This window comes from Callorhinchus milii, unplaced genomic scaffold (assembly GCF_018977255.1).
Source record: "Callorhinchus milii isolate IMCB2004 unplaced genomic scaffold, IMCB_Cmil_1.0 Scaffold7, whole genome shotgun sequence".
In the NCBI taxonomy this organism is placed as follows: domain Eukaryota; kingdom Metazoa; phylum Chordata; class Chondrichthyes; order Chimaeriformes; family Callorhinchidae; genus Callorhinchus; species Callorhinchus milii.
This window is the reverse complement of record NW_024704748.1, coordinates 884,732-909,394: the sequence shown is the minus strand read 5'-3', so window position 1 is coordinate 909,394 and position 24,663 is coordinate 884,732. Positions and strand designations below refer to the sequence as shown.

At 48.1% G+C, this 24,663-nt stretch overlaps 1 protein-coding gene across 4 annotated transcripts; it reads right to left on the bottom strand.

Moving 5' to 3' along the window:
• Positions 1-1,943: 1,943 nt before the first annotated feature.
• Positions 1,944-23,838, bottom strand: LOC103188915 (ectonucleoside triphosphate diphosphohydrolase 4). 4 transcript variants are annotated; one of them, XM_007909091.2, is made up of 13 exons: positions 23,692-23,838; positions 19,749-19,920; positions 18,547-18,717; positions 15,341-15,546; positions 10,735-10,885; positions 9,989-10,092; positions 9,684-9,743; positions 8,392-8,546; positions 7,430-7,596; positions 4,928-5,255; positions 3,987-4,072; positions 3,308-3,469; positions 1,944-3,087 (listed from the first exon to the last, which is right to left on the bottom strand). In XM_007909091.2, exons 2-13 carry the CDS (start codon positions 19,754-19,756, stop codon positions 2,880-2,882), a joined length of 1,806 nt encoding a protein of 601 aa, XP_007907282.1. In that variant the 5' UTR covers positions 19,757-19,920; positions 23,692-23,838; the 3' UTR covers positions 1,944-2,879. The 4 variants fall into 4 exon arrangements, with proteins under 4 accessions (XP_007907282.1, XP_007907281.1, XP_007907283.1 ...); XM_007909090.2 differs by lacking the exon at positions 23,692-23,838 and adding an exon at positions 21,844-21,883; XM_007909092.2 differs by lacking the exon at positions 23,692-23,838 and adding an exon at positions 21,844-21,883 and having other exon boundaries at positions 8,392-8,543.
• Between the last annotated feature and the right edge of the window lie 825 nt (positions 23,839-24,663).

The window sequence follows — 24,663 nt, the reverse complement described above, 5'->3', positions numbered from 1 at the left end:
GCTCTGTAGAGGATCTTGAAATTGAATGCTCATGGGGAGAATGCACACACACAGGGGGAGACTGACTTCAGAGGCATGTTTGTGAACAGTAGACAGCCAGGTGATCGAACTCTTGAGAAAAAATTAATGTGGAATTTTATTAGAATAGACTTTTCTTCAAAACCTTTACAAATATACAGCGTTAAATAAACTCCGGGCAGAATGAACCCGCTCAGTGATCACGAGGAAACTGATTTGTCAGAGATCAAAGCTCACTCAGATTGAAGTCCGAGTTAACCGCCCTGGGGATTGATGGGTTAATAACATTGGCTCTTGGATAGCAAAAACCAAAGGCCACCGCAGCGCTGCTCACTGCACAGCGAACTGAAGCCACAACCCCTGTTCATCACACATTGGTCAAGAGTCACCTCTTGACATCTGCACTGTTGGGAAAAGAGCCGTGTCCCAGATGGGCTAAGCCAATACAGCTCCATACAGCAGTCTAACAAAATCTGTAGCCCAGTACCACGCTCTGGGATGTTGGGAAAGGCCCATATCCTTGCAACAGGGGGAAGCCACTCAGATTCACAATCAACTCTCTTCAATGCCATTTCTCTGCCTTTTCTTATTATCCTCATTCAATAAGCATCTGTCTCTCTCTTGAACAGGAATCAGCTTAATGCTGTGATTGGGGGAGGGGAAGGTTGGAGTGAGTGCTCTAAAAGGGTTGGAACCGATGGGCTGAAAGGCCTTCCTCATCCAAATCAATCTCGAGATCTTCTTTTAATCGCTTCAATCTGTGACCTTTCCGAGACAGTCCATTCCGCATCCCAAAGAATTGTTATGGATTCCCCTTTAGCTCCGTGTTTTACGGGTGACCCGACCGACCGACCGACCGACCGGTCTTTTGCTGAATTCCTCAAACGGACCAATAAATATGTCACTCCCCCTCCACCCCCCACTCCCCCTCCACCCCCCACTCCCCCTCCACCCCCCACTCCCCCACTCCCCCATTCCCTCCACTCTCCCTCCCCCCACCCCCGCCACCTCCCCCCACTCCCTCCCCCTCCATCCCTCACTCCTCCCCCTCCATCCCCCCTCCACCCCCACTACCTCCCCCCACTCCCCACTCCCCCCATTCCTCCACTCTCTCCCCACCCCGCCACCTCCCCCACTACCTCCCCCTCCATCCCCCCTCCACCCCCACTACCTCCCCCCCACTCCCCACCCCCACTACCTCCCCCTCCATCCACCCCTCCAACCCTCACTCTCTCCCACTCCACTCCTCCCCCCCACTACCTCCCCAGCACTCCCCCTCCACCCCCACTCCCTCCCTCCCCACTCCCCTCCACCCCCCCACTCCCTCCCTCCCCACTCCCTCCCTCCCCACTCCCCCTCCACCCCCCTCCCCACCACTCCCTCCCATTCACCCCCACTCCTCCCCCACCACCCCCCACCAATAAATAAATAAATTCTTACCATTACACATCTCGACAAAAGGCTGTTCTTAAAATACAGAGAAAGTGGTTCTTTCCGTTAATACTCGCAAAAGTCAGGAACAAACATGAAAGGAAATCACATTGGCTTCAGATATGTCACAGCTTAGTGAAAGGTGCTCTATAAATGTAATTTTGTTGTTTTTTGGTCAGACCACAAAATAAATGTTCTCGATTGAATATTTTTCGATTTTTGGCGTAAAATAAAGAAATGCTCAATCCAGGAAAAATTGGAAACAAAACATTGATTTAAAGCAGACTCGCCTAGACATATATAAGCAGATCCGCAATACCCTGGGCACGCACTGCTGATGACAGCACAGCCCAACCTGGCTCATCGGCAGGATCAGGAAGGGCAGACCAGTCAATGGGGGAAGAGAACTATCCCATTCAGCTCAATAACTCTACAAGTCAAAGCCCTAATGGGTAGGATGGTGCGAGCTGGACAAGCAGCTAGGACCATCCTACCCATTAGGGAATGTGTGAAGAGATAGAAATGTTTAAAATAGATAGGACTTGGAAAGATTTGGACGCACACATGTTCCCCGCTGTGTAGAAAATTGAGGAACAAGTGGCCAGAGAAAACAAATGCAAATAGGAAGTACAGAGAAAGTTAAAGGGTAAAAAGGAGATCAGTTATTTGTGGAGAACAAGCCAGCATAGTAGAACAGGAAACTAGAAAGTGTTTCAAAATGAAACTAGACAGGCTCCTGAATCCTCAAGGTTAGTAATGTACAACTCGCAATTCACATAATGCCTCTTCTGCATATTTAATTACTTCAGCGTGGTTCTGTCTTTTAGTTTACCTTTTCAACATTTAATTTTTTAGTTCACATTTAGTTATTAATAATTATTATAATACTTGCATATTTGCAATAATACTAACATCAGCTAAAATTCTGCGAGTTCACATCCTGATGTGGGATTTGATCCAACTACCTTGACTCAGGGGCACGAGTGCTGCTGCATCAGGCTGACAAATTTGGTCACAGCTTTAAAAAATTAGTGGGTGGGTAGTCTGGGCTGTGGGATAGGAAAGAGAGTGTCTGGACTGACCAGGAATGACAATCATGAGGTTGGGAAGCAGTGTAGGTCTAACCCTATACTGATTACCTCAGCTGACTTTGGCCAGGGGAACACTGGTGTAATTTGGTTGAGCGTTTCAAAGCTAGGTAGGGCCAACTCTGACCTGGAATGTGTGAAGAAATTGGGAATAAATTTGCAGAGGAGACTGGGACCATTTTGAAGAGACTGGAATGTTTTGAACAAGAGACTGGGATCATTGTGAAGAGAAATATTTTCTGGAACACCAACACCTTTCAAGGCTTTCAGCACGTCCTCTCCAACTGAACATTCACCTCCGCTCTGCTCTCTCTCTCTCGTGTTCTCTTCGCCCAGGGCTCGTCACGTCTCTCCGCTCGAAGCTTCTCCTCGCTCCACCCACAGCAGCTCCTGCTGAGCTCGTCTGTGGATGCGACGCAGACGCAGGATGTACAGGATGATGGACAACAGGACGACAAAGAAACAGGCAAAGAGCAGGTAGTGGTTGTTGACGAATGAGAAGCGGAGCAGGCTGGAGTGGTTCGGCTTGAGATTTTCCTGCCGGAGATCCCTGCGGGGGGAGGGGGTGGGAAGGAGAGAAGGTAGAAACATCACAGCTTGATCCATTTCTCTAAGTACACTTTAAAAAGCTTGCAAAGTCTTCCCATGTTCACTGAGTGTTGCTACATCGGGGGAGCTGGGAGGGAAAATAGAAAGTCTAAGCGTTACAAGACGCCATAAGGTGTGAAGGGCGCTTTATAAATGCAAGTTGCTGTTGTTGTTGTCTATACCTGAGAGGCAGAAACCGTGTCTTGTAAAGAATTGCTCCCAGTGTCCACTGCACCTCCTTGTCATAGACCAGCTGGGCAGTCCTCAGGTTGGAGTAGTTGGCTGGGAAGTTGAAGCCTCCGTGTAGCACTTGATGCATCCAGGCTGACTTGAAGCACTGATACCTGTAATGGTAGGAGACTAGATCAGTGAAATGCTCCCAATGCGTTACTCATCTGAGGGTCTGCGAACATAAGAATTTGATGGAGAAAGAAGACTAAGGTCCATCCAGTTCGCCTTCCACCATCCTGGCAGTCGCTTGGACATGTCCTGTCCCTTCAGCCTCTCTGCCCCCACCCTGTGGAACTCCATCCTATAGTCCTTCCGCCTACTCCCCTCCCTTGCCTCCTTCAAGACCCGTCTCACTTTGACCTTGCCTCCTACTCAGCCTCATACTCCTACGCTCCCTGCCCTCCACCTTTTCTGATCCCAACCACCTCCTGACATGAAACGTGCTTGTAATTTGTTGTTTGGTGTTGATTTGTCCCAAACTATATACTGTATCCCAAGGTATTATTTTGAAAGAATTGACAGACGAGATTCTAAATCTTCTGAATATTCAGTCCTGAATATGTCCTAAAATCTGTCCCAGATAACAGATTTGCACAGATCTGTTCCAAGTCCTGTCTTTGGCAGACTTACTTCAATCGGTGAAGGTCAGCGTGAGATGAGAACAGGCCGAGTTCGAAGCGTTCTTTTAACGTTGTCCATTTGGTGGCACAGTAATCCTGGGGAGAAAAGGGGGAAATAAAACTCAGGCCACAGGCGCGGGGACTGGTGTGAGCGGAGCACTTCAAATTACCACTCCCTGGGGGTGGGGGGGAGGAGGGAAGAAACCAGTCTCTGAGAGAATATGACGTTAAATTGACTTGATGTAAAGCATCATACCTGCTCATTCAGTAACACTCTTGCCTCTCAATCAGTCAGAAGGTCGAGGTTATTAAACTATCTATAGAATAATAATAATAATGCTTACATTTAATATAACGCCATATAATGTCACTGAGATGTCTCAAAGTGCATCAAAGAATACACTGTAAACTGTGTATTTCGTGGGTGAAAATACAGCAGCCAATTGTGCATAGCAGTGTGCCACAAACAGTCATAGAAAAGTGACCAAAATTATTATTATTTTTGTTTTGAAGGGATTATTTTTGTCCTCGGGTTACCCAATCACCCGTCACTGGAAATCGAGGACAAAAATAATTAACCTGATTAAAAAAGAAATTGCCCAGGAAAGCAATCCCCAATCAACTGACAACCGGGTTTCTACTTTCTGCTTGGTAAACAGACGTGTGGATTAAGGAAACTCGCCTAAGGTTTAGCCCTGCCCAGGAATTAAACCCAGGTCCTCTTGCTTGCGATGCGAGTGCGCTAACCACTGAGCTACAGGACTCCACCAGTCTGAGGTGACACTACAGTGCATTGCTGGGGGGAGTTGGGGGGCGGTGGGAGAGTCCTGCAATGTCGAGGGTGCCGTCCTTTGCCAGAGATGTTAAACCATCCGTGGCTATTCTGGGTAAACGTTAAAGGTCTCGTGTACGTTGCCCGCTCTGGGGTGAACAGCAGGAGATAAGCCTCACCTTGGCTGCCCTGAGGTAGCGGGTGCTGTGGTACTGCCCTCCCATGCGCAGTACATCCTCAGTGCAGTAATAGAACTCCGAGAAGCCATAGAACTCGCTCCTCTGGAAGTCCACGGGCGATAGATACATGCCGTTCAGAGCCTCGCCGCCCGTCTCGTTGCCCTTGTTGAGGAAGGGCCTGACCAGCGCCCGGCACACGTCAAACTCCCCCGTGCCTCTCAGATGCATCAAGCGGCCCTCCTTCTCGATGGTGTCGACGGACTCGATGGAGAGGCAGGGGTCCGGAATCGGGGCTTCGGCACTCAGACCTGTACGTTTCCCGGTCAGCCTGCAGAAACAGCCCAGAATCAGCCTTGTTAGGGCCTCTCATCAGCAGCACATTGCCTTCCATTAACCTCATCTCTAACCATAACCTTTTCCCCCCCAAAGAAAATCTTTGGGGAGAATCTTAAAGGGGGTGAAGGAACAGAGACCTGAGGGGTTCATACAATTAAATCTTTGAAGGTGGCCCGACAGGCAGATAAAGCTGTTAAAAAAGCATCCGGGATACAAGGCTTTATAAATAGGTACATAGAATACAACAGTCAGGAAGTTATGATGAACCTTTATATAAACACTGGTTAGCCCTCAGCGAGACTGTGTTCAGTTTTGGGCACTACACTTTAGGAAGGATGTCAAGACATTGGAGAGAGTGCAAAGGAGATTGACCAGGATGGCACCAGGAATGAGGGACTTCAGTTATCAGGAGAGGTAGAGAAACCGGGATTATTCTCCTTGGAGCAGAGAAGGTTAAGAGGAGAATTAATAGAAGTTTTCAAAATTATGAGGGGATTCACTTGTTAAGAGTGAACAAGGAGAAACTATTTCCACTGACGGGTGGGTCGGTAACCCGAGGACACTGATTTAAAATAGTTGTTAAAGAAACAGAGGGGAGATGAGAAGAAATATTTCCACACAACGAGTTGTTGGAATCTGGAATACATTGCCTGAAAGGCTGGTGGAAGCCAATTCGCCCACAAATATACAGTCAATTCACTTTACTGCATATTCTGTGAAGCGCTTTGAGACTTCTCGAAGACATGAAAAGCACTATATCAAATGCAAAGATTATTATTATTATTTAACAGAGAAGTAGATAATTACTTGGGGAGGACAAGTTTGCAGGGCTGAGGGGAGAGAGTGGGGGGAGTGGAGCTGATCAGGGCTATGGGGAGAGCGCGGGGGAGTGGGGTTGATCAGGGCTATGGGGAGAGAGTGGGGGAGTGGGGTTGATCAGGGATATGGGGAGAGAGTGGGGGAGTGGGGTTGATCAGGGATATGGGGAGAGCGGGGGATGGGGTTGATCAGGGCTATGGGGCGAGAGCGGGGGGAGTGGGGTTGATCAGGGCTATGGGGAGAGAGCAGTGGAGTGGGGTTGATCAGGGCTAAGGAGAGAGCGCGGGGGAGTGGGGTTGATCAGAGCTATGGGGAGAGAGAGAGTGCGGGGGAGTGGGGCTGATCAGGGCTATGGGGAGAGTGGGGTTGATCAGGGGGAGTGGGGCTGATCAGGGCTATGGGGAGAGAGTGGGGGAGTGGGGCTGATCAGGGCTATGGGGGGAGAGCAGGGAATTGAGATTGGTTTGGAAGCTCTTTTCGAAGAGCCAGCACAGACACGTTGGGCCGAATGGCCTCCTTCTGAGCTGCATAATGCTACGATTTTCTGATTCCAGCCTGTAATACACTCCCAGGATCAACAACAACAAATTGCATTTATAGAGCCGCTTTCACGTCGGGAGGACGTCCCAAGCCGCTGCTCCCTTAACTTACGTAACAACAATAACAACTTGCATTTACATAATGCCCCTCATGCAGGGTGGCAATGCAATTCATTTAAGCGATCTCAAACAATTTGAACCCAGAGCACAAGCCGGTGGTACACAGGTGAGAGTGGGTGGGTGGGAAAGATGAGCTCACTCCGCAATGGTCGCACCACGAGTCCTTTTGACATGTGTGTTCCAACAATCCGACTGCCCTGAGCTTAACCCCAACACTGAACAACTGAGCAATAGGTTAATCAGCAAAGATTCCAACAGCAAATTAGCCCATTCAACTTTATGTATTTCAAACCCTCAATAGTTTAATAGATCCCACCCCACCCAATAAGAGCATTCAATTAAAATTAAATTTAATTCAATGCCGTCCGATGAGACGTTAAACCGAGGTCCTGTCTGTGCCTGTTCAGGTTGACGTTAAAGATCCCATGGTGAAAAAAGTGTCCTGATCGAGAATCCCTCAAATAAAATTGGTCACTCATTCCATGTCTGTTTGTTGATCACTGCTGTGTGCAATTGCCTGCTATATTTTGCCCACAAAATATATAGTCACTCCACTAGACAGTATATCCTGTGAAACCTTTTCAGACGTCTGAACAGTGTGATACAACACTATATCAAATGCAAGGATTATTATTGTTAAGTATCCTGGGGTCTGACTGGGAAGCTATCAGCTGGGTCCTCACTGTACCTGTTCGTGCTGATGGTCTGATTGAAAATGAGGTCCTCGTAATGCTGACGGGCGTAATTACCCCCGAAGCCCAGGAAGGTGGCCACGTAGACAAGGTAGACATGCTGGGTGTGCTGGGAGTCACAGCCCAGGTTAAACTCCGCCAGTACGTTTTTGGCAGCTTCTTCCTGACAAATGACAAGTGCACACATCTTAAAAGAGAGATTCGAGCATTTTTACACAACCGTTTTACAATTACACAGCGCCTTTCTTGTCGCAAGGACATCTCAAAGTGTTTCTTAGAAACGACTGACAGCACGAGGTGTGTGTGTGTGTATCCTCCCGACGTGAAAGGCGCTATATAAATGTAATGTTGTGTGTTTGGGGGTGGGGAATAGTGAGGTAACCAAAATCTAATCGAAAATATACATTTATATAGGGCTTTTCACATAGGGAAGACATCTCAAAGCGCTTAGAAAGTTTTTAACGTAGATTTTAAAGATGGGAAGAAGAGAAGAGAATGCAATCGAGGGAATTACATTTATACAGCGCCTCTTACATCAGGAGGATGCCCCAAGGCACTGGACAGTCATGGATTTGCACCGAGTAAAACATTTTTTAATATAGCTCATCAACAATAGGAGATCCCCAGAAAATATTTATATACCCATGACACTCCCCCATGCAAGACTTTCCGTTGAAATAACGCTGAGATGCCGTCCGGTTTGGAGGGCGCTATATAAATCCAAGTTGTTACTGTTGTATACATCATGTCTCTATGTCAATCGGTTACTGCGTTATTGGCAGATACCCAGACAGACAGACATTTCTTTTTTGAATAGTATATACATATAAAAAGAAAAGTCGGCGAATGTGAATTTTAAAAATTAAATTGGGGGGGAGGAGGGAATCTTTTGTTACCATATTTATTGATGAAAATCAGTTAAAATAAAAAAGGATTTAGCGATGATTAACATACTAACCTGCTCTTGAGAGGTGAATGTCACTGGAGCTGTGACTTCATAGGCGATCTGGACGGAGGCCCCACCCATATCCAGGATTCCCACCGTCTGTTTCCGTACGACGGGTTCCTGCTTGGGATTGCTGGAAACGGTCACTGCCATCAGAGCATCTTCTTCTGGCAAAAAGCGAGACAAAAGGGGTTCAGACATACCAATGGCCATCAGGACCAGAGGTCAGACTGTGTGACTCTATCAGACTCTATAAAAATAATAAACCTTACATTTGATACAACGTCTTATCACATCTTCGAGACATCTCAAAGGGCTTCACAAAATATACTTCACGGAAGTGGCTGGGTTCAATTCCAGGCAGAGGGCGAAACCTCGGGCAAGTTTCCTTACTCCACACAGAGCCTATAATAATCCCTCCAAAACAATAATAAATTGGTCATTTTCAATCCACGATTGTTTGTGGGACACTGCTGTGCGCAATGATTTTACTCTGAAGTGTAGTGACTGTGCGTTTTAAAATTCAGTAGCCAACTGCAACGTCCCTCAAACAGCCAGGAAATAAATGACCAATTTTATCTGGGGGGAATTTCTGGGGTCCGATACATAAACCCGGGATTCGGGTGATCAGGCAAACAGTCCCTCAGATAGAATCGGTCATTCTCTTCTTGGCTGTATGAAGAAAATGGCTGCTGCATTGGTTTACAAAATACACAGCTCACTACACTTTCTCTACAGAACTTCTCTTTCAAGTGCTTTGAGGGATTTCAATGCCATAGCTGCTTTGTCAAATGGGATTAAATAGTAATAGTAATATTTGGTCACTCAATCCACGACTGTTTGTGGGACACTGCTGCGTGCAATTCCCTGCCACGTTTTGCCCACGAATCAGACAAACCTCCTGTGAAGCACTTTGAGAAGTCTCGACAATGTGATAAGGTGCTACATCAAAAGCAAGGATTTTTTTTGATTTATAAACAAATTCTTTCATGCTGCCAAGAGGTGTTTTTAATTGTTCAGCTGGGTGTCTGACGCATGCGGAAAACCATCATCATTCTTAAGAGTATCCAAACCAGAATTCCACATACGTGTGCCACCAACACATGGATAATCTCCCGTATCGGGAGGGCAATATGCACTCTCTCCCTGGAAGGACACGCTCTGCTTACCTCGCACTGGAGAGCATTAGGCACAAGTTGGCAAGAGCCAAGGCTTGGGGGATTCCTAGAGTGTGTGGTGTTGTAACTGGTAAAACTGCAGTTTGCTACCGAAAAAACAGGTTACAATACAGCAACTGCACTCACCGTCTTCAATATGATCAAATCGTCCGAGAACAAAGTTGATTCCAATCCAGGCGTAAACTCCTGAGGAAAGAATCCTATAGCTTAGTAACAGACAGAGAGTAAGAAGCCAAGAAACTGTTTGTGGGCCACAGTGCGCAATTGGCTGCCGCATTTCGCCTATACAATACACAGTCAATTCACTTTACAGTATAATCTGTGAAGCGCTCTGAGACGTCTCGAAGACATGATAAAGCTGTATCAAATGTAAGGGTTGTTACTGTTGTTAGATTAGATAGGATGTGTCAGGCACCCGGCGGATTCCGTACCTTCTTGTTTACCAGATATCACCTCTGCGTGCGAGTCAGAAAACAGGAAGTCAAACTCCAGGGGAACGTCTGTGTACAGGTTCCTGAGAATGGCCTGCTGCTGGCTGTGTGGGTGCAATGGAAAACCACACATTGAGAATTTATCCAATATCGCCTCCTGTCCTGGCATTCTCCTAAGTGACCATTGTCCAAGTGTGAGCCTGGGCAGTGAGTATCATTAGGTCTCTTGCCTGTAGAGGGCATCACAGCTGAGCCTGACCTCTCCCCACCCAGTTGCCACACACAGATAGACACACACAGATCAGATGGCGCTGCAGAGGGAGGAGCCGGAACCCTGACTGTTTATCCGTCACTAAACATGGGAAGGCCGGGGCCAATACAGCACTAGACTGGAGTGTCAGCCTTAGGATATCAGTGTGGTCAACTGTTGTGAGAATGCTGCAAAACAGTCCCTGAACGATTAGAATTGCTCCTTTCACTCAGCAGTCTGCTCAATGTCTCCCACCTGGCTCACTCCAACATCGGCGGTCGGGCTTTCAGTCTCTGGCCTCACTCTTTGGAACTCCATCCCACTGCCACATCTCCAGACTCTCCTCTTTGACTCCAACTTCGGTCACCCTCCTAGCCCTACCCTCCCTCCCGATCCAACTTCCAGCTCGGGTCCAAATCCCTGTCCAGCTCCTTCGGACATTCTCCTGACGTTAAAGGCGCAATACAAGTGCAATTTGTTGTTTTTGTTGTAATACCTGTCAGGTAGAAGCCTCATTCCAGCGGTGCAGAGGATGTACAAGGGTGTCTCCTTATGCTTCGGGGTAGGTACATAGCTGGCAGCAAAACTCAGGAGCGGGCGGAGGTAATCGCTGGCTTTTTCTGGGCTGAAAGCCAGGGTTGAGATCCCTGCGGAAGCAAAGACTCATTATGTCAGGACGCCTCAAAGAACTTCACAGGTAATTACAGGCACAGGTAATTACGGTCACAATACATAGTGACAACTGATGATTGTATGCAAATAATTTTGTAGCCTATTTTGCTGACAAAGTACCACCAACAGCCCTCTGGGTGAATCACAAAATCACCTGGAGGTTTGTCAGCCACGACACAATTATGCATTGGCTTGGCTGGGTCGGTAGCACTCTGTCTTGCATTCAGAAGATTGTGGGTTTAAGCCCCACGTTGGGACCACTGGGCTCACAGGCAGGGCTGACACTCCAATCCAGTGCTAGGTGGGGTGGGTGAGGGGGTTGCACTGTCATTGGTGCAATTCTTCGGATTAGATGTTAAACAAGGTCCCATCTGCCTTTTCAGGTGGACTGTAAATATCACATGGCGCTATTCAAAAAGATTTCTCCCAGTATCCTAGCCAACAATTCCCCGACAAATGGGTTTCTCCTTCTAGGCCTCGCACCATCTTGTGTGGCATTCCTCAGGGCTCTGTCCTTGATCCCCTCCTCTTCAATATCTCCCTCTTGGTAACATTATCCACAGACATGGGGTCAACTACCACATGTATACGGGTGACACCCAACTCTACCTCTCTGCCTCCACCCTTGACTCCAGGACCCAGTGCTGTCCTGTCAGAATATCTGTCAGACAACAAGTCCTGGATGACAGCTAGCTTTCTTCAGTTGAATGTCAACAAGACCAAGGCTCTCCTGATTCTACCCCACATCCGTGCCATGACCCACTCTGTCTTACCCCACCTCCACAACATCGCCTGGTTCTGCCATTGCCTCACACCGCAGGTCGCCGAAATCCTCATACACGCATTACATCATGGCTGGACTGTGAAAACTCCTTGTTGGCCTCCCCAACTCCTAACTCCTTTCACTCTGACCGCCCCCACCTCCCTCCATAGGCTGCAGATTATTCAGAACTCTACAAACTGTGTCCTCTCCCACATCAGGTTCCATGTCCCTATCACTCCCATCCTTGCCTGACTCCACTGGCTTCCCATCACACAGAGGTTGCAGTTCAAGGTCCTGGACCTCACCTTCAAAGCCCTTCATGGTTTTGCTCCCCCCGACCTCCCCCCCACTCCTAACCTCCTACCATCCTGCCCACTCCCTCCGCTCAGTGGGCTCCAGCTCGCTTCACGTACCCCACCTCGTCCATCCCATCATTGGCGGGCGGGTCTTCTGCCACCCTGCCCCCACAATCTGGAATGCCATCCCACAGTCCCTCCGTCTCGCCCCCTCCCTTGCCTCCTTAATAATAATAATCCTTGCATTTGATATAGTGCTTTTCACGTCAGGAGGATGTCCCAAAGCGCTTCACAGAACACACTGTAAAGTGAATTGACGGCATATTTGTGGGCAAACGCGGCAGCCAATTACGCACAGCAATGTCCCACAAACAGTCGTAGATTGAAATTGACCAATTTTTTATTATTATTTATTATTTTATTATTATCAAGGTCCTCCTCTTCGACCATGCTTTCAATTTCCCTGCTTCCCCCACTGCCCTCCACCCTCCCCAATCCTGAACCTTAGCTCGGATGCGAAACTCTTGACTCTCCAGCGCCTTGGGACGTCCTCCCGACGTGAAATGCGCTATACAAACGTAACTTTGTTGTTGTTGTTGCTGTTGACTGTGGGACACTGCTGTGTGCAATTGGCTGCCACATTTCGCCAATTGCAGTCACATTTCATTATTGTACTTTACAGTATATCCTGTGAAGAGCTTTGAGACGTCTCAACAATGTAATAAGGATCTATATCAAATGCAAGGATTATTATTATTATCACTGCTGTGTGTGGGGATGTTGCTGGGATAGATTAGTTGACTGTATAAAAGCTACTAACCTTGTGGGTGGTGAGGCACTGTGTGAAGAGCTCTGAGAGAAGGTTACAGCGACAACAGAGTTTAATTTGGGATATTCCTTAACAAGATGACTAATAAGGAATACTGTTAGAATTCCCTTAATCCCACAGAAACACTGTGTGGGTAGCCTTGAAGCAGTGTTCCTGCTAATAAATGGATTGGGTGAATTCGACCCTATCTTATGAGAATGTAACATCAACCTGACCTTGGTTTTAACGTCCGATCCGAAGAATGGTAACATACGATTTATACAGGTTCACCCACAAAATGCACAGTCACAATGAATCACGTGAAGCTCTGTGAGACGCCTCCTGAGGTGAAAGGCGCTATATCAAACACAAGGATTATTGTTACTTACAGAAAACCTCAACGCAGTTTGTGCAGTTGCAGCCAACAAAAGGCGCCACCAGGGAGCAGTGTAGCTGCACGTTTCTCAGTCTATTTCACAAAAGCATCTTTATATAATATATAATCCTGGCATTTGATACTGCGCCTTATCGTGTCTTTCAGACTTCTCAAAGCGCTTCACAGAATATACTGTAAAGTGAATTGACTGTATATTTTGTGGATGAAACGCTGCAGCCAATTGCGCGGTCCCACAGACGGTCGCGGATTGAGTGACAAAATTATTTTTCCAATTGCTAAATAACTTGAATTTTTACAAAGACAAGACAGGGTGAAACACCTCAAGAAAGAGCGCTTTGTAGGGAATAGCTGTCCAGCGACATATTTTATTGTCGACAAACACGGTCACTGTTTGTGGCGAAGGTCCCACAAACAGTCAAGAAGCAAATGAACAGCTTATTTAGATCTGGAGGATTGAGACCCAGCCACGACAGCGGGAGAAACTCCCTTCTCTTTTCCAGTTGTATTGCGGGATCTTTAACACTGAACAGGCACAGAATGGGGTTTTGCTTTACCTCACCTGATAAGGTCTCATTTGAAGGATGGCTCCATGGACAATGCAGCGCTTCCCTCAGCATTGCTCTGGAGTGGCAGTCTGCACTGTGAGCTCAAAGTCCCTGATGTGGGGTGTGTGCACGTGTGTGTGTATGTGTGCGGTCGGGTGGGGCTCAAACTCAAAGTTCTGACCCAGAAGTGAAAGTGCCACTCACTGCCCGAGGAAAGTAACCTCACTTTAATTATAAAGCAGATCTAGTTATCTTGTGGATGTTTGAGTGGTGCAGTCTGTTGATTGGCTGAGCCTGACTGTAACTACGCATTTTCACAATGTAGACAAAAGAGATTAGGAAACGCACGGGAAGCGCCGCCTTCTTGCACATAGCACACAGGAAGCGATGTCAGTGGTGATCTGATGACCCGGAAGTTCATGGTGCTGTTTTAATGCGAGGGCCTGAGATCACGGATTCCGTCCGCAGTGTTATAACAGGGTTTCTCTGTAGTTACCCGAATAGAAAGGTGTCCGTTTTTGTGAACCTTTTCTCCCCCGGACACGAGGAAATTTCCATGTGTAAGCGTTGCACATGAAACTCCCAGTCTGGTTTGATATACTCTCGAGCACGGCAATGAGTGTCTGCATGTATCAGGGTGCTGACCCCCCCCAAAAATCGTGAAAATATACTTCAATTGCCAGGATACAACTTGGATTCAAGTAAAGTTGTACAGCCCTTTGAGATGCTTCCTGTCCAACAATCGCCCAGATAATACCGGTCCCTCACTCCACAACTGTTTGTGGGACACTGCGGTGAGCAATTGGCTGCTGCATTTCGCCCACAAAATATACAGTCAATCCACTTTACAGTATATCTTGTGAAAAGCTTTGAGACGAGGCGATAAAGTGCTATATCAAAGGCAAGGATTATAATTATTGTAAATGGTTGTGCATAAATGCCAGCAGTGGTTGTACAGAGATTGAGTGCACTGATGATCAGCTCCAACATAAAATATGTAATAACTGAGGGTTTTAGCGTGAGATCAGGTGCAACTCAGTGCCACAGGGAGGCAGCAAAGTTCTACAGAAAGACAGAGTTCCAGAGTATCAAAACCCACATAGCAGTGCAATGCAAACCAACCGCTTGAAAGAAGTTCGAAACACAACCTTAAATATCAAATGCTTTTGAGTGTGTACGTACGTGCGCATTTCTTTTTATAATAATCCTTGCAGTTGATATGGTGCCTTATCATGTCTTCGAGAAGTCTCAAAAGGCTTCACAGGATATTCTGTAAAGTGAATTGACTGTGTAATTTGCGGATGAAATGAGGCAACCAATTACGCACAGCAGCGTCCCACAAACAGTCGTGGATTAAGTGACCACATTTCTTTTATTATTACCCACAGAATTATTACCCCGGGCAAGTGATCCGCCAATCAACTAACAACCAGATTCCTACTTACTGCTAGGTAAACGGAGCCGTGTGGAGTAAGGAAACTTGCACAACATTTCGCCCTCCACGGGAATCGAACCCGGGTCCTCTCGCTTGCAAAGCGAGCGTTTTAACCACTGAGCTACGCTCTAAATGCTGACGGGTGCCATAGAACGCCGCGCCCCCCTTCACTGACCGCCACTGTACCTGGCTTGATCTTTTTCACCACTGGCTTCCTGTTGCTGTCCTTCATCTGCTTGATGTCCAGCAGATCGTGAGGCTTCCCGTTGTGCCGGGGCCAGAAATACACAAACACTCTGGAGCCGCTGCTGCCACAGTCGACGATCACTCCGTAATTCAGGTCTGGATTTTCCGTGTCGGTCGCCTCCATGTCTTCCATCCTCGCCAGGTACCTGCAGGCAAAACACAGTCAACTGTTCTATTAGTAACAGTCTTATTATTAAAAGATCATATACATTTGCCTATTTTTAACATTTTCATTTCAAAGCGTTTTAAGAGGTTTGTGTGGGTTCGAGCCTTTGAGCTCACAATCGAGGCTGACACCCCAATAATAATAATACTGCATTTGGTATAGTGTCTTATCACGCCAATGAGACATCTGAAAGTGCTTCACAGAATATACTGTGAAGACTGTGGATGAAACGCGGCAGCCAACTAAGCACAGTAATGTCCCACAAATAGTCGTGAATTGAGGAACAACATTTTTTTTGAGGAATTATTATCCCAGAAAGCGATCCCCCGATCGACTACCAGCTGGGTTCCGACTTACTGCTGCTGGGTTACTAAAGGTGTGTGGAGTAAGTACTGCAGTTGCATTGTCAGAGGTGCTGACCTTCGGGTGAGACGATAAACTGAGGTACTTACTGTGTGTGCCTGTTCAGGTGGACATTAAAAATCTCGTGATCTTTCTTGGCAGATTCTCCCAGTGATGACCAACAATGGTCCAGATAAAAATTGGTCATTCAATTCAGGAATATGGGATGTCCCTGTGCACAATCCCAATCACTCAACTCAGTATTTATCACGCTGCACGTCAACTTTCGTGCATTAAACGCACAAAGAGAAGGAAAAGCTTCAGATTAAAACATTCAATTCTGTGAAATCCGATTTTTTGTTGGCATGCTAAAACCTCACAGGCGAGGAGCATATCAGAGGTACATTTAAGAATTCTGCACCACTGTAAATTGTGAGGTATGTTTGGATTGACATTATCTTCTACACTAATAAAGACAAAATATCTATCTGTCTGTCTGCTTGTCTGCCAATAATGCAATGATCAATAGACTTAGAGCATGATTTAAACCTCATCGGAAAGATCTTCCATTGGGAAGTTTTCATGGGCATATTTTTTCGGAGATCTCCTAAATGACCTAAACAAGCTGATCACACATGTATGGACTCCAACAAGGAGGTCTCCTAACAGGAGGTCTCCTAACCAGGAGGTCTCCTAACCAGGAGGTCTCCTAACCAGGAAGCCTTCACTGAGGTCTCCCATTGAGTCCTCCCAACATGAGTCCTCCCACAAGATGTGTGTAAATATGTGAACAAGGGATGCTAATATTCAATAGCACATATTCATAATCTTAAGGGATAAAGATGCCTAAGAAACGAAGATCAAGCCTTTCAAGGGAAAGTACAAATGGTAGACAAAAGAGAGAAGACCAAATAAATTAAATGGCTGTAAGCATAGTTGCAACGGGTACAGCTAGTAATGATAACAAGAATCCTTGCATTTGATGCAGCCCCTTATTATTTTTTTTGGTCAACTGCGTGTTGATGTAAGGAAACTTGCCTAAGGTTTTGCCCCATCCGGGAATGGTACCTAGGTCCCCTCGCTTGAGAGGCGAGTGCACTATGCTATAGTGGTTGCTCCACAAGACTGAATTCTATGATTTCATAGAAATCATAAAGTTAACCTGGTGAAAGAAAGGTGGATTCTGGTAGGTAACACGTTAGGAATGGCTCACTCAGTTCAAAGTCACAACCGGAGGCCTGGAGCCATTGTGTTAAGCCCAGACTGACTTTGAACTCCTGTGAAACGAAGCATTGTACTTACAGCAAGCTCCTCGGAGGAGCATTCTGACACGTGGAAATTTCCCGATCAAGTAATAAGTAACAGGAGAGTGCTATTAAGACTCCATCAGCGTAACACCCTCTGAAGGGCTTGTATTAACTAGAAGAAAACTGATATTGAATATTGCTTATAGCGTAATACATTTAACACTCGGAGGGGGTTTTCGCCCTCGCCATGGTAAGTGGTGTCAGAGGTGGGGGCTGATTTCCCCCCACTCCCCTTCCCCGTGGTGCCAAATTGCTCAATTACCAGATCAAATTACTTCTAAACCCAATCTCGCACTTCCAAGTTGTTGTGTCAGGGATTATAGACGCGATGTCTCTTCAATTAGCCAGTGCTCTGGAGAGGCTGAAGACTGCAAGAATTGCCTTCCGATTGGTCCCTTAAGAATTATAGCAATCGAACGCCCTGGGTGGGGGGAAGAGGAGGAGAGTTTTTTTTTGCAGACGAGGGTGTTGAGCCAGCACAATTTGCTGCTGTCAGCAGGTAACCACACTTCTCCCTCACCCCCACCCGACCATGGTGCAGTGTGAAATTCTACACCCCTCCCTCACTGAGGTTCCACCAATACCAGGCAAATCAGGTTAAGTGTGCAGAGATGGAAGGTTTGACCCGTGCGGCCTCCAGCAAATTGTGCAATTAACACACAAGAGGGCTGCAGTCCAGCCTGGATGCAAAGTGCTTAACCCATCACTGAATACTTAAAGGTGGGCTGCATCAGCAAAAGTCACCGCAATAATCAATCCAGTTATCCGGTTTCCGGACTTGGATTTTAAAAGGAATAAGGGGAAAGGGTAGGGGAAAAATAAAGAGTGGGGTGTTAATGAATTAGGATAAGGATGACAGCAAAAGAAAAAGTGTTCTTTGCTAAATACACGGATAAACTGGCCCTGCTGACTTGCAGTTATTCGCTAGCTACATCATATCTGCAAATAATCCTCAATAATAACCCTTTGGTTTCATTCATTGCCTTTCATATCAGGAGGGTGTCTCAAAGCACTTCACAAGATTTCATTGTGAAGTGTAGTGACTGTTTATTTAAAGGCAAAAGAGGTAGCTAATTTACCATCGATCCACAAACTGCCATGGAGTGACCAATTCTATTTGGGGATTGTTGGCCAGGACACTGGGAGAGAGAAACCCCCTTCTGCTTCTGAACAGTGCCATGGGATCTTTAACATCCACTTAAACAGAGCACAGGGACCTAAACATGGACCTCAGTTTAACGTTTCATGCAAAGGACGGCACCTTCGACAATACAGTGCCCCCCTACCACTTGGGTTTTGGGGTAGGCATCTTCATCTCTGGCCATACTGACCTTTCCAGTCCTTTGTTGACAGGCAGCGGCCTCCAATGGTAAAATCTTGTGAAGACGAAGGTGAGCAGCAGACACAGTGCGAGGACGGCAGCTGTGAGCCCAGCCCTCTGCCTAGCGGAGCTGTTCACGGGAGACACACTGAAGTGCCACGAAGCGGGGAACAAACAAAACCTATGGGAGGAGAAGGGGAAAGGTTCAGGCATCGTTCAGCCTTCCATTGGATTCAGCGCCTGTGCCAGTAGTTCTCAAACTGATTGTTCTGGCAGCTTCAGTGTGTGGCCATCAACAATTAGTGTGGCCTGAGTGCGGGCTTTTCGTAATCTAATCTACTTAACAACAATCCTTGCATTTGATACAGCGCCTTAAACCATCATTCAGATGCCTCAAAGGATATACTGTAAAGTGAATTGACTGTATTTTGTGGGCGAAACTTCCCCCTTCTTGAGCCAGCTGGTGCGTGGGGTTCCTACAGAGGAAGGGAGACCGAGTAGTACCGGGCGCTGGGCGCTCTAGTGTGCCCCCCCCCCCACTCAGCAGTCAGGGTGGCCTAATCCATCCGTCCATCTCAAAGCTCTTTACTCTGTATCTGCCAGGCTGTATGTGGGCCATTACGGTGAAAGAGATAGCGCCAGCCACCAGCAAGGTCAGTGTCAGGCCATGAAGTCCTGTAACTCAGTGGTTAGAGCACTCGCTTTGCAAGCGAGAGACCTGAGTTCAAGTCCAGGCAGAGGGCGAAACCTTGGGCAAGTTTCCTTACTCCACACAGAGCCTAATAATCCCTCCAAAAAACCAAAAACAATAAGAAATTGGTCATTTTCAATCCATGACTGTTTGTGGGACATTGCTGTGCGCAATTGGCTGCCGCCTTCGCCCACAAATATACAGTCAATTCACTTTACAGTGTGTTCTGTGAAGCGCTTTGGGACGTCTTCCCGACGTGAAAAGCGCTATATCAAATGCAAGGATTATTATTATTATTATTATTATGAAGTGAGTGGCCAATTGTTTCTGAGACGATGGTCAGCCAGGGAACAGGGGGAGAAACTCCCTTTTCTTTTCCAACAGCATGGCGGGACCTTTAATGTGTGCCTAAGTGGGCACGGAAGGTTTAATCCAAAGGACATCTCATCTGACAACACAGCGCTGCTCCCACGCCTCCCCACTCCCCCAAAAAGCCTTGCTGAACCAAGTGCACCACTTACCTAGCCATATGGCAGAGCCACAGCCTGTGGGAAGGCGAGCAGCTTGACTGCACAGTCTCTGCTTGACTCCCTGCCAGCGACTGTCACCTCATTGTCTCAAGCTCACAGGCAGAAGCAAGAGAGTGAGCCCTCTCCATTGGCTGCTCAAAGTTCAAAGGTTCCCTGATAGTGGCTGAAATAAGGAGCAGAGGCAGGCATTGCTTAGCTGGAGGCGGTAAATATTATTGCATCCGCAGGAAAATAAGCGGCCAGAAAACTCACACCTCACACTTCACGCACACAAATGTCCGCACAGATACAAACATGTACACACACACAGAAAGTTCCCAGGCGATATATCGTCCACTGTAATAACTCTGTGATGTCAATCATTAACTAACCTGCCTTCTCTCTCTCTCTCTCCCCCCACCCCTTTACAATATAATTTACACACATACAGCACCTTTCACATCAGAAGGATGTTTCCTAACTTTTTACAATGCTTTGGTGGACACCCAGGGCGGGCAGGTGAAGAGGTGAAGGCGAGTTGAGGTGGGGGGGGGGGATGAGCGAAAGTCAAAGAAGGAAGTTTTGACACAGTCTGAAGAGACCCTGCATTTATTCCTCCCAAACAGCTCCAATTATAATAACAACAATAATCTGGGACTCACAAATACATACAGATGGATCAGCAATCTGTAACAAACTGGATAGCATCAAAGAACCAAATAGGTTGTACATGTAGTATTATTCATGGGCAATCCCAAGTGATTACAATGTAAGAAGTAAGGAACTAGAGATGATCAGGAAACATATTGATCCACAAATTGAACAGGGACGTACATGGCAGTATAGAACAAACACAGTTCCCACAGTCATCAGTGCAACTGGGACTGTTAATAAAGCTATTTGGAAATGGTTTGACAAAATACCCTGTGAACAAAATATCAACCTCCTGTTTGAAAAGTAGCTCAAATATATTAAAAGTAACATATGTAACGTGGCAGTGGTATGTGGAGTCCTGTAGCTCAGTGGTTAGAGCACTCGCTTTGCAAGTGAGAGACCTGAATTTAATTCCAGGCAGAGGGCGAAACCTTGGGCAAGTTTCCTTACTCCACACAGAGCCTAATAATAATCCCTCCAAACCAAAAACAATAATAAATTGGTCATTTTCAATCTACGACTGTTTGTGGGACATTGCTGTGCGCAATTGGCTGCCGCGTTCGCCCACAAATATACAGTCGATTCACTTTACAGTGTGTTCTGTGAAGCGCTTTGGGACGTTCTCCCGACGTGAAAAGCGCTATATCAAATGCAAGGATTATTATTATTATTATTATTATTATTGGTCTGACTGCCCATCACTGAAAACCATTCAGAAACCACCTCTATAAGAGTGATTCAAAATGTAATAATAATAATCCTTGTGTTTGATATAGCGCTTTATCACATCGGTGAGACGTCTCCAAGCGCTTCACTGTAGAGTGGAGTGACTGTGTATGTTGTGGGTGAAACGGCGGGTCCCACAAACAGCCGCGGATTGAGTGCATTTTTCTGGAGGGATTATCACCCCCTCCTCCCCCCGGACAGTGACCCACCAACCGACTAACAACCAGGTTGCTCCTGACTGCTGGGTAAGCAGAGGCGTGCGGAGCGGTGTCGCCCGGCGCGGGAACGTCATCATCATCACCACCATCATCATCATCAATCCCCGCATTTGACTTGGCGCCCTCACGCCAGGAGGAAGGTCCGAAAGCGCTTCACGGTCAAGTGTAGTGACTGTGTGCTCGGCAACGTCTCCGCAAGCAGCCGGGGAGCAAATGGGGGGGTCATTGTCAGCCGGTCAGTGTCAGGCCGATGTTACTCCAGGTCTCTGGCCCCGGGGGGGGGGGGGGAGAGGGGGGGGACTTCTCCTCGTCTCGAGCCCGGCCAGAGGCCAGGGGTCACATCGGCCTGACAGGCCCCAGCGGGGGGCGCGGGTTATGGTCTGCGCCTCTGACATTGTGGGGCTTCTCCCCCCCCCCACCAGCGCACTGTGAGCGCCGCCCCGGGGAGCGCGGCGGCGGGAGGCTCCGGGCCGCTCCCCGGGCCTTCGCCATCAACACACACCACTCACCCGCCGCCGCCGCCCGCCTCCCGGCGGGGCATTGTGGGATGGTTGTTAGGGCCTGGCGGGTATTATGGGATGGTTGCTAGGGCCTGGAAGGGTATTATGGGATGGTTGTTAGGACTGGATGGGGTATATGGGATGGTTGTTAGGGGCTGGCCAGAGGGCGGGAGGGTATTATGGGATGGTTACTAAGGGGCGGGGCGGATTGCTTATTATGGGATGGTTGTCAGGGGAGTGAAAGCCACTCAGGTCACAAGTTTGTGGTTCAACAGCCGCCGGACACTGCCGCCCGGGGGGTCACCGGAGCCGCCCGGGGGGTCACCCGAGCCGCCCGGGGGGTCACCCGAGCCGCCCGGGGGGTCACCCGAGCCGCCCGGGGGTCACCCGAGCCGCCCGGGGGTCACCCGAGCCGCCCGGGGGGTCACCCGAGCCGCCCGGGGGGTCCCCGAGCCGCCCGGGGGGTCCCCGAGCCGCCCGGGGGTCACCCGAGCCGCCCGGGGGGGTCACCCGAGCCGCCCGGGGGGGTCACCCGAGCAGCTCTGGGTGGGGTCACCTGAGCTGCTCTGGGGGGTGTCACCCAGCCTGAGCCGCCCTCCAGTGCAGCGCTGGGGGGGGTCACCCGAGCCGCCCGGGGGGTCACCCGAGCCGCCCGGGGGTCACCCGAGCCGCCGGGGGGTCACCCAGCCTGAGCCGCCCTCCAGTGCAGCGCTGGGGGGGGTCACCCGAGCCTGAGGGCCCTCAGTGCAGCGCTGGGGGGGTCACCCAGCCTGAGCCGCCCTCCAGTGCAGCACTGGGGGGGGTCACCCAGCCTGAGCCGCCCTCCAGTGCAGCGCTGGGGGGGGTCACCCAGCCTGAGCCGCCCTCCAGTGCAGCGCTGGGGGGGGTTATTGTGGGAGATGCCGTGTCTAACCTCCAGCACAGTGCTGAGCATTAAAGATCCCGCTTCGCTGTTCAGAGAGAAGGGAGTCTCTCTCTCTCTCTCTCTCTCCCACCCCCCCTCCGGGTCCAACTATCCCCCAAATAAAATGGGTCCCTCGCTCCATGGCTGCTTCTGGGACCTCGCTCTGTGGCAAACTAAATCGCACTTCGACCCACAAACGAAACACAGTCACTGCTCTGCGGGTCTCCTTTAAAACTCATCCTGACGATGTGATAAAAAACGCTACATCAAATGCAACGATTATTATTACTGAGACTGAGCTTCAGTCAGCGCCTGTTCTGCCTGATAATAATAATAATAATAATCCTTGCATTTGATATAGCGCTTTTCACGTCGGGAGGACGTCCCAAAACGCTTCACAGAACACACTGTAAAGTGAATTGACTGTATATTTGTGGGCGAACGCGGCAGCCAATTGCGCACAGCAATGTCCCACAAACAGTCGTGGATTGAAAATGACCAATTTATTATTGTTTTTGGTTTTGGAGGGACTATTATTAGGCTCTGTGTGGAGTAAGGAAACTTCCCCAAGGTTTCGCCCTCTGCCTGGAATTGAACTCAGGTCTCTCGCTTGCAAAGCGAGTGCTCTAACCACTGAGCTACAGGACTCCACTGATGTTCCTGTTGCTCTGTGTTAAGCCTCAGTGGCAGTGATGAAGCGCGTGTCAGGGAAGATTGCCTCACTCCGCCCTCCGCCACCCCTCCCCCCACGCCCCACTCCCCACCCCACACCCTCGGACCTCAGCCCGCCTGGAAGATCTCAAGCATGTCATTACAGACTGAATCCCACGCTCAGTTTGCTCCTTTTTCTTGAAGACAGCCGACAGTCCTGGTTAATATCTCTCTCTGCAATAAATCTTTCCTCATTTGAAACTAATCTGTTTCCCTGTCCCCATCACTGGTCCTCTCCTTACCTCTCCTTGCCTCGCCTCCCTTCCTCTTCTTGTCACCTTGATATATTGTGTAACGTTGAACCGTGTTTACCATCCAGGCCTCCTCTCTCTGTCTCTCTCTCTCTCTTAGTCCCTCTGTTTCTTTTCCGACCCTAGTCACCAGGTTAAGAGGGCTCCATAGGATCACTTTATAATCCGTACAGTAAATAATAATCCTTACATTTGATGTAGCAACTTTCATATCGGGAGGACGTCTCCCAGTGTTTCACCGGCTATATCGTAAAGTGCAGTGAATGTGAATTTTTTAGGCCAAGCTTTTGAACATGTGCAGAGGGACTCCAGGCGGAAGGAAACACTATTACAATAAGTGTCCTGTGATTTGTGTTCAGGTAAAGAGTTAAAAACAAAAGTGTACCCTCCCTACTGCACTAAAAACCTATAACCTGTAAGTTGAGTCCTGTAACTCAGTGGTTAGAGCGCTCGCCTCGCAAGCGAGAGGACCTGGGTTTGATTCCCAGACACAGTGAAATACTGGGCAGGTTTCCTTGCTCCATACGCCTCTCTTCACCCAGCAGTGAGTAGGAACCCGGTTGTTAGTCGATTGGCGGATCACTTTTTCAGGGGTAATAATCCCTCAAAAAAATTATAATATTTGGCCGTTCAATCCACGACTGTTTGCGGGTCGCTGCGGGGTGCAGTTGGCTGCCATGTTTCGTCCACAAAATATACGGTCAATTCACTTTACAATATATTCTGTGAAGCGCTTTAAGTCGTCTTTAAAATGCAATAAGCTGCTATATCAAATGTAAGGATTATTATTATAAAGAATATTCAAATCGCAGCATCAAACCAACACTGCATTTTTCTTATGTAGTATTGGCTCCTACAGCAGCAAAGCTGAGAAGAACACATGGTTAGCCTTTGTGTACTTGTCATAATGACAGAGAAGAGGTTGCCTAACATTTCCTTGTGGGTGATGCACATCTTTACCTT

Coding starts and splice junctions, on each gene's coding strand:
- LOC103188915 (XM_007909091.2), bottom strand. Junction 9,744..9,988: donor GATATCTGGTAAACAAGAAG/GTACGGAATCCG, acceptor TTCTTTCCTCAG/GAGTTTACGCCTGGATTGGA. Junction 8,547..9,683: donor ATTTGATCATATTGAAGACG/GTGAGTGCAGTT, acceptor GCTTTTTGCCAG/AAGAAGATGCTCTGATGGCA.